This window comes from Haliaeetus albicilla, chromosome 11 (genome assembly GCF_947461875.1).
Source record: "Haliaeetus albicilla chromosome 11, bHalAlb1.1, whole genome shotgun sequence".
Lineage (NCBI taxonomy): Eukaryota > Metazoa > Chordata > Aves > Accipitriformes > Accipitridae > Haliaeetus > Haliaeetus albicilla.
In genome coordinates, this window is record NC_091493.1 from 1,851,181 (window position 1) to 1,866,290 (window position 15,110).

Consider the following 15,110-nt stretch of genomic DNA (forward strand, 5'->3'; position numbering starts at 1 on the left):
TCTGTTACAAGGTTTTAAAAGGCGGCGAAGGCGAGCAGCAGAGTTCGAGTGTACGCGCTCGGAGCACGTTTTTTTTCACGATCAGGAGGCATGTCCGTGCGGTACTACATAGGGTGAGCGCTGTTTTGCCGGCGAGGAGGTGCAGCAAGCCGGTGACCGGACCCGGCGGCCCGGGCGCGGGGGGAAGCCGGCGGAAGGGACCGGCCGGGCAGCGCCGGCGGAAGGGGCGGGGGCGGGCCGGGGCCGGGCCGGGGGCGCAGGCGGCCGCATGGGGGCTGCGTGGGGCCGCGCTGCGCGGCTGGGTTTCCCCGCGGCCCGGGTGGCAGCGGCCCCGGTCAGCGATCGGCGGCGGCTGGGCTGGCTGGCCGGCGCCGGAGGGGGCCCGCTGTTGCTGCTGGCGGCGGCGGCGCTGCCCCGCCGGCCGGTCCGCCCGCCGGCCGCCCTCGGGGCCGCGCCTCACTTCCTGCGCGCCGGGGCGGGGCGCGGATCGTGGGGCCGCCGCTACGAGACGGGTGGCAGCGCCGCCGTAGACCTTCCCGGGGAGCAGCCGGCCGCCATGCCCGCCGCCGGTCCCGCCGCCAGCCCCGCCGAACCGCAGGCGCCGGCGGGCGACGAGTCCCTCCGCCGCGGCCGCAGGAGGAAAGTCAAGGTGGGAGCGGGCGGCCGCCAGCCACGTGCCGGCGCGGGGGCGGCCATTTTGTAAGGCCCGGACCCGCCGCGGGCTGGGGGGGACGGGGAGGGAGGTGTGGGGGTGGGGGGGGGGTGTCCCGCCGCTGGGCTTCAGGCGTTACAGCCGAATAACAGCGGGTTGTCTGAGGGGGCGGGCGAGGGAGATGGTTCCTCCGTGTGACGCCTGCTCTCCCTCGGCAGGAGGAGACCCAGGAGAAGAAGGTGAAGCGGCGGGAGAGGCTGAAGCGGCGCGGTAAGGCTGAGGGCGAGCAGGCCCAGCCCGAGGAGAGCGAGCTGGGCGACCGTGACCTTGAGCCCCCCCTGCCCAAGAAGACCAAAAAAGTCAAGGAGAAGAGCAACGGCTCCGAGCGCACGGTGAAACCTTCCTCCGCTGTAAGCGACGATGCGACGTCGCTGGCAGCCCAGAGCACGTCTGGTGACGACGTGACCGCTGGAGAGCAGGACGGCGACGCAGAGGTAGTAACGCTCTAGAGCCGTTATCTTGTTTAATTAAAATCCCGCTGATAATGACTGGGCTTAATAACACGTTCTGGGTGCTGTGCGGAGATGGCGTGTGAGGGCTGCGGGAGCGTTAGGCCGCTGTCGTAGGCAGCGTTGGTTGCTGTTCCCCTTAAATTTACGGCACCGGCTCCTGGGCATCAGGGAGTGCCCAGCATCACGCCTGTTTCCACCTGAGCTGCGGGCGGGTGAGTGGAGTGCGGCAGCACGTGCACCAACACGTGGTAGCTGTCTCTCCTTGTGCTTTCCCCTTGGTGGTAAATGCCAAGCCATTTGGAGTAGCTTATCGTGCGGTGGAGGAGGCTAGCTAGCAGGAAGCGGTTTCCTTCATCTTCATGTAGCAATTCGTTTTGTGTCCAGCAGCGCAAGGGGTTCTCCCTGCCGCACAGGCAGTCACCGTCCCAGAAACATGCACCGCTGTGTGCTGTGACGGTGCTTTCTCTGCTGGCAGGCCCTTTGAAGAAGTATTTGGCAAGGTGTCCTGTAAGGGATGGTCACGGTTATCCTCATTAATTCCTGTTTCTGGAGTTTTCCCTGTTCAGGTTTCACCTTTGGCCTCGTACATACATCCGAGAGGGCCCTGTGGCTTGTCTTCCCCTGTATAGGGCCTTCTGTAGGTAGTTTTCTCTCTTGTGTTTAAGATGGGAATGTGAATCAAGAGAGTACTTTTTGTACGTTGGGTCTAATGATGCAATCTCTTAGATCTTTGAAGTAGAAGCTAGATTGTGAGTTTTCAGTAAGTATCTACTAGTGTGTGAAGTTAAGCTTTTTGCATGGTGTACCACGTAGGTGCGATTTAGAGGGAAATTCCTGTTTCACACAGTGAATTGTGACACCAAATATGTTTTGCTCTGAAAAACAGTTTCTAATGATTTCAGTGGACTCCAGTTAAGCTTTTTAACAAGTAGTTTCCCTTTCCTGACTTGCCGAGCATATGTGCGTGATGCAGTAAGGTCACACAGAAGGGGCAGTTGTTCCATTTTGTTTGCCATGGGCCTTAAAAGATGGTGCAGGTATATCTGAATTAGGGATGAGATAGCAGCAGTCGTGGTTTTGAACAAGTTGTTGCAGGTAACAAGAGCAGGAAGACCCTTGGCAGGAAGTCTTTACTCAAGACTGATGTAAAAACAGGATTTGCTTGTAGGAATTCTGTCACACTGAGTGGTGCGGCCTTTGTCAGTGTGTCTTGTCTTCTAATACAGGGTGGCTGGATTCAAGTTGCCCACTTTATGCTGTGATGATCTTTTTGTTTGTGAAGTACCTGCATCACAAGGGTTTTCTTTTTCTTGTGTGCCTATGTAGCATATGTTATTTGCTCATCTCTTAGGGCTGATAAGCTTTTTTTCTTTTTTTTCTTTTACTCTGTTAGGAGCTGACAGAAGAAGCAAAAGAAGGCGCCTTCTCCAATTTTCCTCTCTCCCAAAACACCATCAACCTTCTCAAAGGTTAGTTAATGTGGTAAAAGAAATTTCTGTAAATGTTTGTCCAGAATTGCAGTCTGTTACCCCTATAAGCAGAGACAGAAACCCAGGGTAAATTGTCCTAAATTGTCTTAACATTTATTGTGTGGTAAGAATATGCACAGGAGCAGTCACTGTAGATTCAAAGAATCTACTGTTGTTAGTAGGAACAAAGTTTCTGTTCTGTTCAGTTTCAAAGGCCTTAAGGTGAGTTTATTCTTCAATGGTGTGGTTATTCCTAGATACACATTCCAGAGACAGGGTTTCTCTTCTTGTTAGCATCATTTTATTTACTGTGTATCTTTACTTCAATTCCCATATCTGCTGTCTACAATATCACTTCTTAAATAAGTGTAATGATGTTTTATATGTGAAGACTATTTGGCTCCTGTGAACAGATTGTCTATGATTATTCTCATACTTTTGGGCATTTTCATATCTCTTCTCAGTTAGTTTTGTTGAGGAAGTAATCACTGTAGAATTCTTGTCCTCTGTGTTGGGAAGCTGTGTGATTCTTGTTCCTCAGACAAAATTCTCCGTCTTCCTTTACATTTTCCTTGCTTGGAAGTTTCTCTTGGGTGGATTGTTTCGCTTCTACTGTGCAAAATCTCTCTGAAGTTTTAGAATGTTGTGAAACAAACACCCTCACCTCCTCCTGACCTTCAAAATCAAGCTACCACAAAATCTTGGGCTGTATCAGAAAAAGCATGTTGTGGTTTTTTTTTTTAATTCCTCTCCTGTTGTCTTATGCTAGACATCACAAAGAAGGCTATATTTCATTGTGGATACTGTGTGGATACTCAGCTGCGTGTTTGGCGGCGGGGAATACCTTTTGATCTAAAGCAGGAATAAAAACAAAGATACGTTGTTTTCTTCTAAGTTGCATCTCCTGTTGTGTACAGGATTTGGCATGTTGTGCCCTACATATTCAGGCTACTTATATATGAGGGCTTCTAATTGTTTGTTCACCTTTTAATGAAACCTCTTTGGATTATCTTACAGCTCGAGGTGTAAAATACCTGTTCCCTGTGCAAGTGAAGACTTTTCAGCCCATATATGATGGCAAAGACCTAATTGCTCAAGCTCGAACAGGAACTGGGAAAACCTTTTCTTTTGCTCTTCCGCTGACTGAAAAACTTCAGAGCGTCTCGCAAGATGGGAGAAGAGGCCGTGCACCAAAAGTAACTTACCACTTAAGGGTTAACACAAAAACCTTAGATTATGGCAGTTTTCAAAAGTGATTTTGTAATGGCTTTGGGGACTTTTGTTTGGGACTTCTTTCTCCTTTATTAGTGTTTGTAATACTGGACACTTTCCTCAAATCAGGAGCTACAGTGTGACAGATTTTGCAGCATCACAGTGGTAACACATTTCATGTTTAGGGTTCCTTGTGACTGCGTTTGGGAGAATGGTCAAGGCACTGCAGTAGTAGCTAGTGGAATTCCAGACTGCTGTCCTCAGGAAGTTAGCGTGCAGCTTTGGGGTTCAATCCCCTGCCTCTTCTGAGGTAGTGGTTGAGTCAGCTGGACTTGTCTCCATTCACTGAGGTTGTTTCTCACTGTAAATTCCATGGCAATAACTGAAGGCTTTTGGTTTTTTGGTTGGTTGTTTTTTTTTTTTTTTCTCCTTATGTCTGGAGACAACTTAATGGATGCAAGTATTGTTTACATTTCTACTTAAGCATGACATGGAATTGGTAACCAGATACCTGTGACTGGATACCATATTCCCATGCAAATGAAGTGCATATATTTATCATGGGACTGAAAAACTGTTGAAGTCTGCAGATTTGTTGCCTACTTCATCCTTCTATTTTATTAACTTTAAAGGCAATGTAAGTTTGAAAATCTTATTGTCTGAAAGATTTCTAGAGAATTTAGCTCTTTGTTTTATCATTTCATTCTTAAAGAAAATAGAGGGGGGAAGTACAGATACTGGAAGAAGGCAGGTAGGTGGAAAAGGAGGATATATGGCTAGAGTGTGTCATGCTATGTATCTTTTAAGATCTTACTACTGCAAATGGTTTAGTAACTGTTCCTACGCTTTAATGCTGAACTGCAGCTTCGTTGTCCTTGGTAATGTTACTGAAGTGTCTATTTTATGTGGCAGTAACTTAAGAAAAAAATTATTGCTGTCCTACATCTCAGCTAGTCTTGAAATGCTTTGCCTTGTTTCCTCTTTCTGGCTATGAGGCTGTGTTGTGCAGGCTCCCGGTGGCAGGAAATATTGCTGGGATGGTGGGGAGCTGTGGGCACCTCTGCAACAAGTGTAGGATAAGAATGGGAGTACAAGCTGTTTAATGTGAAATAAACACTTTTCTCTTAGCACCCTCTCCCAAGCGCATCTGCATTTTTGTCTCTTTTCACTCCCTCCAGGTGCTAGTTCTTGTTCCAACCAGGGAACTGGCCACTCAGGTAGCCAGAGACTTCAAGAGTCTCACCAGGAAACTGTCAGTGGCTTGTTTTTATGGAGGAACTCCATATAAAGAACAGCGTAAGTAAATGCTAAGGAATTATTACTGGGTTGGAGTTGACTTTATCCAAATGCATTCCATGAATAAAACTGGCTTTTTCCCCCTTGGAGTTTCATTTCATTCGGGAACTGTGACATTGCTTTCAAAGGAACCATACAGCCTGGGTTGAGTTATTTTAGTTCCAATAAATATTTATTTAAAAGAATGGTTGTAGATCTGTGAAGTGACGAGTCCTTTGAGTTTCTTCTTTACTGCATGTTTGCGTGGTTTTTGTGTGGACATATACTGGGACTAGATGACCGTCCAAGGAAAAGAGAGAACTGTGTATGTGCGTGTGGCTCTGTCTCCAGAGGTAGCTGTGAAAAAGAATTCAGTGGAAAAACTAAAGTGTTTTTATCTAATAAAGCTCTGGAGATTTCTAATGGAGCTGATTGCTGCTTGGAAGTTGGCGTATCTTACTGTAACTTTGCTTGTGGTTTAGCCGGTATTCCTGACACAGCAACTTGGACCACCATTAAGCTCACTTGTTTGTTACCCGGACTGGATGTAGTGCTTTATTCAGAGATTAAAGTGAAGGGCAGTAGCTTTTTGGTTCTAAAATTAGAAGTGTTGCTGTGTACTGGTAGCTTTTTACCTTGTTGTGTCTTAGTATTCTGACACTGTCCTTGTTTTTCTGTCTTTTCTTCCAGTTGATCTCCTTAAAAGTGGCATTGATATTCTAGTGGGAACTCCTGGACGGATCAAAGACCACATTCAGAATAGCAAGCTGGAACTTTCCGATGTGAAGCATGTTGTTTTGGATGAAGTTGATCACATGTTAGACATGGGCTTTGCTGAACAAGTGGAAGAAATCTTAGGATTTGCTTATAAAAAAGGTAAATTTTCATAAAAAAGGAGAGGAATAGGGGACAATGCAGAAAACACAGTTATGCGACTTTGAAAACTGCTGGTGCACCCCCAACTTGAATCCTTTGTGTGATGCTAGTATTGGACCTCAGAGAAAAGCGTAAGGCAGAATTGGAAAAGGTTCAAAGCAAGGTGACAGTTGGCTGGAGGGCTGGAATGGCATCTCTGGAAGGAGGGGGGGGGGAGCAAAAAAGCAACAAACCCAATCCAGCTCCCTAAGCCCTAGTGTTCTTCGTCTTGAGAGCAGTGACTGAGCATAGGGTTAGGGTTATGGCATTGTCGTGGTTTAACCCCAGCCAGCAACTAAGCACCACGCAGCCGCTCACTCACTCCCCCCCATCCAGTGGGAGGGGGGAGAAAATCAGGAAAAGAAGTAAAACTCCTGGTTGAGATAAGAACGATTTAATAGAACAGAAAAGAAGAAACTAATAATGATAATGATAACACTAATAAAATGACAACAGTAGTAATAAAGGATTGGAATGTACAAATGATGCGCAGGGCAATTGCTCACCACCCGCTGACCGACACCCAGCCAGTCCCCGAGCGGCGAATCCCTGCCCCCCCCTTCCCAGTTCCTAAACTAGATGGGACGTCCCATGGTATGGAATACACTGTTGGCCAGTTTGGGTCAGGTGCCCTGGCTGGGCATGAGAAGCTGAAAAATCCTTGACTCTAGTCTAAACACTACTGAGCAACAACTGAAAACATCAGTGTTATCAACATTCTTCACATACTGAACTCAAAACATAGCACTGTACCAGCTACTAGGAAGACAGTTAACTACATCCCAGCTGAAACCAGGACAGGCATGTCTGTATGCTTGTCATAACACAAAGTTGACAACTAGGGAATATTTGCTCTTTTCTGATGTAGTGGGCATTCATCAAAGCCACCGGGTAGCAGGTACAGAGCAGAAGGAGGTTATTTTAATAATGTGGAGTTCCTTGCCACATTGTACTAACGCCAAAAGTTTTGAAAAGTGACTTGAATTACTGGAAGTAGAAATATCAAGGATTACTAAAAGGAAGGTTATCACTTCTGGCTCTGGAAGCCACAGAAAGGTGGTTGCTGGCAGAGTTTCTTCACATCTTTGTTAACTAGACTTGGCTACTGTTGGAGAGAGCACATGAGCTTCATGGATCTTAGGTTTGACCCAGTACAGCCACTGTCATTTTTACTTGACTGCTACATTCTCCCCATTTCTGCAGAGTTGGTCTTTGTCCTGACAGCCAAAAAGTACAGATAATCTTCTAAAAAAGGAAATCTATGTAGGTTTTGGAAGAGCTGTCATAAGTACTCAATCTTACAAGTTTTCTTTATAACGGGAAAATAAATTGTAGGGAATAATAAGCATCCTTTTGCAATGTGTGTTTCTTTCTGTCTGATTGTGTGCAGCAATGAAGGTAGGTTAAACTTTTTCAAGATACTGTTTGTTAAACTGTTCTTAGCTGGGGTAACCTGTCTTGGTATGTAATTCTTTCCCTGGTCTGCAGAGTGTCCTTTTTAGCCTGCCTTTTTCCTTTGCACGTAGCCATACTGTTCACAGCTAGTTAGTATTGGAATACCAGGCAAGAAGGAATTGAGACAAGAGTTCTTTCAGGTATGTGGGAGGACTTCAGGCACACTCTAAACCATTTTTAGCAGATGATCTAGAAATGTGTCTTGCATTTCTTCTCAGGCAGGATGAAGGGTTGATTCAGTTTGGTCCAGTTAAAATTACTGTAATTTTGCCTTTGGTGTCTAAAGGTTATTAAAAATGTTTAATTGCTTCTAAGTTTTCTTCTTGTAGCTGGCTTACTGCACATATAAACCTCTCAATTTGAGAGCATATCTGTTGCTTTTTCATCAGTTCTCAAGTGTCAGAGTGTGTTGTGATGACTGAAATCAGTGGCCTTTCCTTCCAGGTTCTGAGAACAACCCCCAGACGCTGCTGTTTTCTGCAACTTGTCCACGATGGGTGTATGATGTGGCAAAAAAATACATGAAAGATGAATATGAACAGATTGACCTGATTGGAAAGAAGACTCAGAGGACTGCCACAACTGTGGAAGTGAGTGATTCTGCTGCAGAGTGGTGCAGGTCCTGAGAGCGTGTAGCCTGGATGAAATGGGTTCGGCATTGACTTTACAAATGGGAGTATGGAATCACTTGTCACATGATTGACACACAAATTTTTTAAGCAAAGCTTTCATATGGGGAAAGTAGTTTGCAAGCTTAAATTCTTTCTGTGCTCATTTGGCTGTCCTGTGCGTGGCTTAGATTTAACATAGATGCTTATCATGTTTCTTTCCCAAACAGCACTTGGCTATACAGTGTCGTTCATCTCAGAGAGCAGGAGTTCTTGGGGATATCATTCAAGTCTACAGTGGCAGCCATGGGCGGACCATTGTCTTTTGTGAGACCAAAAAGGAAGCAAATGAACTAGCTATGAATGCTTCACTGAAACAGGTACTGGGGTCTGAACGGAGAGCAGCAGTTACGGATATTCGGGGTTGAATGCCCTGAAATAAATATGAGGTTGCAGCTGTGTGGATGAAGTTGTTTCTGTGGGTGGTTTTAAGACTTATGAAAGCTGTTTTTAAAAGTAGAGCTTTGCAGTTAAAATACCGTCTTGGCTGTGGTTATGAATTTATTCCTTTGGCTTTAAAACTATGCAGGATCAATGGAAAATATGTAGCTTATGCTGAATAACCAGGAGATAGTAATAATGGTAATAAACAGGAGCTAGTATAGTGCACATATTCCATCTCACGTTAGTGTGCTTTTCGGATTCCCATCTCTTAATGGCATTTATTCTTTGAACAGTCAGTATTCAGGAAAATCCAACTAATAACGGTAGAATGGAATGCCTTGTTGCCCTTGGAAGGTCATTTAATAGTTTGTTCAGAACTCAGGTGATATATTGAGCAGGTGTTCTATGCTTGCTTGAATTGTTACCCTTTTTTGAGTGTGGGGAAAGGTGCTGGATTTTTTTCAGAGAAAGTTTTGTTTGATGCTAAATACTAATTTATGGAGAAAGAGCAGTGGTGGGAATACATAGTTTGCCCAGTATTTGATAAATGTCATATACCATCCACGTTAAAATCTCACAGCAACAGTTTTTGTTGGTTGGCCCTGCTGCTTTCATGGTAAATCCATTGACTTTGTTCTCGTGTCAGTATGTGACAAGTTCTTCTCAGGCTAGTAAGTTCTGCTTTAGCATGTTACTTGTTTGAATTCTGAGCTTGTGACTCTTCCCTTTCTCCTTGTCAAAGACTTGATCTGTTCCTTGTCCCATTAAATGTGGAGGTTGTTCAGATCACCTATAGGATTTGGGAATGCCCTGGAAACCTCACTTCAGCTTCTGTGGGTTTTGGGATGGCTTCCCAGGGAAGGGAGCAAAGTCTCTTACCAGCTGTTGACAAGCACTGCCTAAGTAAAGTTGCTTCCATTTGTTCCAGTTGAAGTGAAAGCTGAAGTGGGCCCTTTTGGCATGGCAGACTGCAAATTGTAGTTTGCTGTGGGTGTGCTACAAATAATAATGTTTATGGTAAAACTGCTGCTTATGAGTATTATTGTCCCAGAGAAGAATCAAACCACAAAGTAGGACGCTTTATATTCCTTTGGTATCAGCTGTATAATTATTTTCTGTTGCTCTGCATGATGTTTTGGGTTTTGTAGTTAAATGTCTTTAGATACTGCAGCCTAGACTCCTGTATTAAATGACATGTTAATGGTTTGTTTCACTGGCAGGATGCCCAGTCATTGCATGGTGACATTCCACAGAAACAGAGAGAAGTTACTTTAAAAGGCTTTAGAAATGGTGTGTTTGAAGTTCTGATTGCAACAAATGTAGCTGCCCGTGGTTTGGATATTCCTGAGGTTGACCTTGTTATACAGTGTTCACCACCAAAAGTAAGTCATTTAGGGGAAACTAAAATTGTAATTTTTTTTTTTTGTGACAGAATAGTGGGTTATTTCTCTGTTTCACTGGAGTTATGTTCTGATTTACAGATGAAGTGGATTTTTTGTAAATGCTGGCCTAGAATTTCGTAGTAAAACTTTTACATTTTGAGCTTTGATTAAAGTAAAAGTGATGGGTTTTGGTTACTCTGGAAAGTCGTAAGATAGCTTTTGACATTGTTTCAGCATTTCTGAATCCCTTCTGAACGTTGCTGAGTTTCATAATAATTCTAAACCACCCCTGCTGCCTTTTTCTTCTTTTGAAACTGCAGTGAAGCTTTTTATTTTAAAAAAACCTTACGTCAATAGTGTTTGTTAAACCTGAGGCAGCATACCTTGGGCAGGGTAGCATACACAAACCCGAGTGGTTTGTGTGTAGTTATGAGTTTGGGTGTAGAGACATAAAGTTTCACTCCTTAGGCGTCTGACTTAGAATTTAGCTTGCATTTTCTCTCTTGTACAAATGTCAACAGTTTAAATGACATAAGGTTTTGTCTTGTTAATCTGAATTTCTGAAGGATGTTGATTCCTATATCCATCGTTCTGGACGTACGGGTAGAGCCGGCCGGACCGGGATCTGCATTTGTTTATTTCAGAGAAGAGAAGAAGATCTTCTGAAACAAGTTGAGCACAAAGCGGTGAGTTGTACCTCAGACCTCTGCTTGATGAAATGACTCATCTCCTAAAAAGACTCTGCCACTCTTAGACTTTGTAACCATGTGCTGCTTATGAGTCCGGTGTGAGACTCATGTCCCATAGTCCAGTAGGACTAAAATGTTGCTATTTGGTAAGTGTTTGTAAATGCTTTTGTATCAACCTGTTCTAATGTCTCATGAGTTTCCCCATGTTGGCAGTATTCTTCTGCTGCTGCCAGCCAGCAGATTGTGACCGAAATGCGTGAAGGAGACCATGCCTTTACAATCTGCATGTAAATTGATGTAAAGTAGTTCCAAGTTAACAAAGGCAGGAACTCAGATGTTCTAAACAGGGAGTGACTAGGGGTCGCAGTAATGTGACTTAGGTAGGGTTGTGTTGTAGAGTGCTGATAACAACTTTAACTGTAATCTGTTTTCTTGATTTCAGGGGATTACATTTAAGCGTATAGGTGTTCCCTCTGCTACAGATGTAATTAAAGCTTCAAGTAATGATGCCAAAAAGTAAGTTTATTTGCCCGTTCTTAAAAGGTGTCTAGAGATCTTGCCAACAACAATGCTGTTAATGCAAAGCTTTAAGGGATCAGACTTGTGTGTGAACATGTCTTTGCCTATGTCGTAAAAGTCAGCTGGTTTGCATGTAGGCAATGACTTGTTTTCATCAGCTGATATCAATAAACTTCTATGTGCTTTAACACAGACCTTTTCATAGAACATAACGTTCTCTAAATTCTTGCAAAAATTAGCTTTTTTTTTATATCATCAGAAATCAATAGCAGAAGGGGGAATTGCTGTCATGCAGGGAAACTGATTTTGTCCACTCGGATGATACAGTAGCAGGGTGTAAAGAGTAATACTTAGTATAATGAGGAGTTACTCTGCAGTACTGTGGGTATTGTAGGCCTCTCCTGTGTTTCTTTGTATCGTTTTATTCTCAAGGGTTGTGTTTTTTATTCCATGCAGCTCTGTTTACATTTGCTGCGCATTGGTGGAAATGCATTGACAGAGGTGATTATAATTAGTGAGGATTTGACCAGTGTAAAGGAGATGATGGGCATGGTGTTGGGTTCCCTGCGTATTGAATAATGGTGGGAAGTGCTGGTGTACCAACAATAACATTAGAGAAGTAGCTGTTCTCGGTTTCCCAGCTTGTTTTCACTGCCTCTCCCAGAAATAACCAATTTAATCAGCTTCCACTGAGAGCAAGAGGTGCCTTGCCCCAGCCCAGCAGTGGCATTGTAGTGGTTTGCTTCTCTTCCTTGTCAAGTAAAAGCGAAGGATTCTTGGGTTTCCTGGCAACACTTTTTTGTGGATTCTTGGGCGTGGCCTTAAGAATGCTGATATTTTAGAGCCTTTCCTTGATGTTTTTATCAATGCTTTCAAACATGCCACGTTGTACATCCTCGGTTTTGAACGCGTCTTTCAAGAGGCTTAGCTTAATGGAACAGATAAGGTGGGTATTCAGCATCCTGAAGGTGTTGAGTTAAATGAGTGGTAGTTAAGCATAGGCATGATAGCCAGGGCTTTTGGAGATAATTCCTTAATCTTGAAAGCTGTCTGAAGCCTATGTCTTAAACATGACTGCACTTCACCCTGACCTTTGCTGATCTCTTAAACTTTTGTTGTCACCATGTAGGTTGTTGGAGGCCATTCCTCCTTCTGCAGTAGACTACTTCAGAAAATCTGCTCAAGAGCTGATAGATGAAAAAGGTGCAGTTGCTGCTCTGGCTGCAGCTCTAGCCCATATTTCTGGGGCATCTTACATACAGCAGCGCTCCTTACTCAACTCAACTGCGGTAAGTAACATTATACCTATGTTAACAAGAATAGATGAATGAATTGCTTGCATCCAGTCCAAGTGTAGCATTTTCTTCTCAGGCTCTTTCAGTAGGATTTCTGAATAGCTGTTATCCCCAGCTCCTGGTTTGTTGCTCGTTCCTTAACTGAAATCAGCTCTTACTGGTACTCTGCAGGAAACCAGAGAAACTCAAAATCAGTTAGTAAGTTCTCTTATTGTGAGAGTTAAAATAATTTCTCCAGAGATCTAAGTGACAGAAGACTTTGATGATCTAAGAGAGTTTAACTAATGATATTTTACAAGCTAATAGAGTGGTTCCTGCTATTGTAATTTTCCCTTCCCAGGAAGCCTTTACATTTCTGTAATATTTCAAGTAAGTCTAGCAGTGATTACCTGTTTTCAAAGAGATCTTGACAGAAGAAAAGTACAGCCCTTCCTTTTTCTGATGCATTTAGGGAGAACTTGGCCCAGTTCATTGCGTGGTGACAGAGTTTTGGAAATAGCGTGTGACTGGACTGTGCTTCTTGTATCAGTTTGGATTTTTTTTAACCTGTTTTCTAGTGGTAACTTTATGTATTGAATAAATTCGTCTCTGCTTCTGGCTAAAAATACAGAAATGGTGTTGGCCTTTGTATTGATGGGCAATCCTAGGTTAGATGGATGCCTTCAGCTTCTTAGGAGACTTTTAGTTGCTTCATTTTTGGGAAGCTGATTTCTTAGGATTAAATACGATGTTACATTAACAAGTTGTTGCATAGCTCATTAGTTAGTGAGTTACAGGCTGTCCAGCCAAGTTTAGCGTTGTAAATGTTTTTCTCTGTTTGTTTCCTGAAGGGCTTTGTGACGATGGTGTTAACGTGTTCCATAGAAATGCGTGCCATGGGCTATGCCTGGCGAGGACTAAAAGAACAGCTTGGTGAGGAAGTTGATAACAAAGTATCTGGAATGCGTTTCCTCAAGGGGAAGATGGTAAGATGGCCCAACCTTGGTGAAGGAGGGTGTTGTGTGTGTGTGTACACATAGGGCCAGTTTTTGTGTTGATTGAGGCAGGAGTTCTGAAGTACCAGTATAGAAATGTTGATACCTCACTCTATCCCTACTCAATCTAATTTCTCAGAAAATGGTAACCTGTTAGGAGGCCCCCTGAAACTGCTGTTTATGTATACACTATTAAAAAAAAACCCAACCATTGAAGCTAGTTGAGTGTTTTAGAAGACACTTATTTGAATGGAGACATTGCTCCTAAATGATAATGCAGAAATTCTCTCCTAAAAAAAAGAAGAAAGCATCAGAAATACGTATATAGTGGGAGTGGTTGCTGTGACTTTTATTCTTTCATTGTAAACTTGTGCTAACACTGTATACCACTGCATTGAAAAGACAGATGTAGAGCAGGGCAGTGACTGACTGCCTGACGTGAGCAGTAGAGCATTCACCTGACTGTCAGCCTGGCTCTTGACTTGTCTGACACTTGTATTCTGTGCAAGCGTGTTCTCAGAAAGCTTGTGGTGCCAGATGACACCTGTCTTTTAAACAGGCAGGCTGATTGCAGGCAATGCTGCTGTCAGCGCAGAGCATTCAAATATTCATTTTGGTTTGAGTTTTGTGTTTTAACTGCTTTTTCCTTCAGCTTATATAAAAAGCTTTCACCAAAGGACCATGCTTTCTGCCATTTCTGGTTTCTACACTTAGTGTGTGTGGGTGGTTGCAGGTGCTGCCTGTCTGGAGTTGTGTGTTTCTGTTCTTGGATATATCTTTGGAAAGCAAATGCCTCTTTTTATTCTGTTATAGGGGGTGTGCTTTGATATCCCTGCTGGCGAACTGAGTAACATACAGGTATGTTTTTGTAGCCAGAACTGGCTTTGGAACGTGGCGATTTGAAATTTGGTGATTGCCATAGATAGGATTGAATATAGGGTGGTTTGGGAGGATGAAGTTTGTGTTTTAGTAAGGATGTTGCATAGAGAACAGTGTCACTAGAAAGAGCACAGCACAGTTGTTAGAAAATATCCTGGCATGCCTCTTTCTTGTTTCAGTATTACCTGATTTTATTAAACAAAATCCTGTGTTCTATGGCTACTCTGGGTTTTGACCTCTCCGGTGTATTTGAGAGTTAACCAGTTTTCTGTCTACTTCACTCCCTCTTGTCCCTCTGTGATCGTTTATCCTTTGTCACAGGACCATGAGTCGTCTCCCAAGAGGGATCTGCTGGTCTATTTTGGCGCGGGTGGGATTTGTCTGGAAATGCCTTTGCATTCAACGTTGCTTTTAATGATGTAGGGTACCTTGGACGCACCTGCAGGCACATAAAGTCTCGTCACATTGGTCTTGTTTCAGGAACAGTGGAGGGACACCAGGCGCTGGCAGCTGTCGGTGGCAAAGGAATTGCCTGAGCTGGAAGAGTACCCCCAGGAGGCGGGACGAGGGTTCTCCAGGTTCGGAAATGGGAGGCAAGGTGACGGTGGCTTCAAGAGAAACAACTGGTTTAAGAATGGAAACCGGGGACATGATTTTAACAGGTCACTTGATTAACCTCTGGTACAGATATGGGACTGAGGTGATTTTTATCGAAAAGTAAAAGCCTGTTAGACATTGCTCTTTGTCTTTATTCCTTGATAAAGCAGCCTGTCTTTGAGGATGGCTAAGAATCACGTTTGCTGAAATGACTTGTTTTTTTGGAAGATTCT

The 15,110-nt window shown here is 43.9% G+C and overlaps 1 protein-coding gene across 1 annotated transcript; it reads left to right on the forward strand.

Moving 5' to 3' along the window:
• The first annotated feature begins 246 nt into the window (after positions 1–246).
• LOC104319662 (nucleolar RNA helicase 2) lies at positions 247–15,018 on the forward strand. Its single transcript, XM_069795780.1, has 15 exons — positions 247–649; positions 871–1,146; positions 2,558–2,633; positions 3,651–3,829; positions 5,024–5,141; positions 5,811–5,996; positions 7,935–8,080; positions 8,329–8,478; positions 9,763–9,924; positions 10,491–10,610; positions 11,056–11,129; positions 12,262–12,421; positions 13,258–13,392; positions 14,215–14,259; positions 14,761–15,018. The coding sequence occupies exons 1-15, from the start codon at positions 269–271 to the stop codon at positions 14,953–14,955; spliced, it is 2,403 nt and encodes an 800-aa protein (XP_069651881.1). The 5' UTR covers positions 247–268; the 3' UTR covers positions 14,956–15,018.
• The last annotated feature ends 92 nt before the right edge of the window (positions 15,019–15,110 follow it).

Excerpts from the sequence above, each read along its gene's own strand:
- LOC104319662 (XM_069795780.1), top strand. The coding sequence starts at position 269 with ATGGGGGCTGCGTGGGGCCGCGCTGCGCGGCTGGGTTTCCCCGCGGCC. Across the intron at positions 5,142-5,810 it reads AACTCCATATAAAGAACAGC|TTGATCTCCTTAAAAGTGGC; the intron begins GTAAGTAAATGC and ends CTTTTCTTCCAG. Across the intron at positions 13,393-14,214 it reads GTTTCCTCAAGGGGAAGATG|GGGGTGTGCTTTGATATCCC; the intron begins GTAAGATGGCCC and ends ATTCTGTTATAG.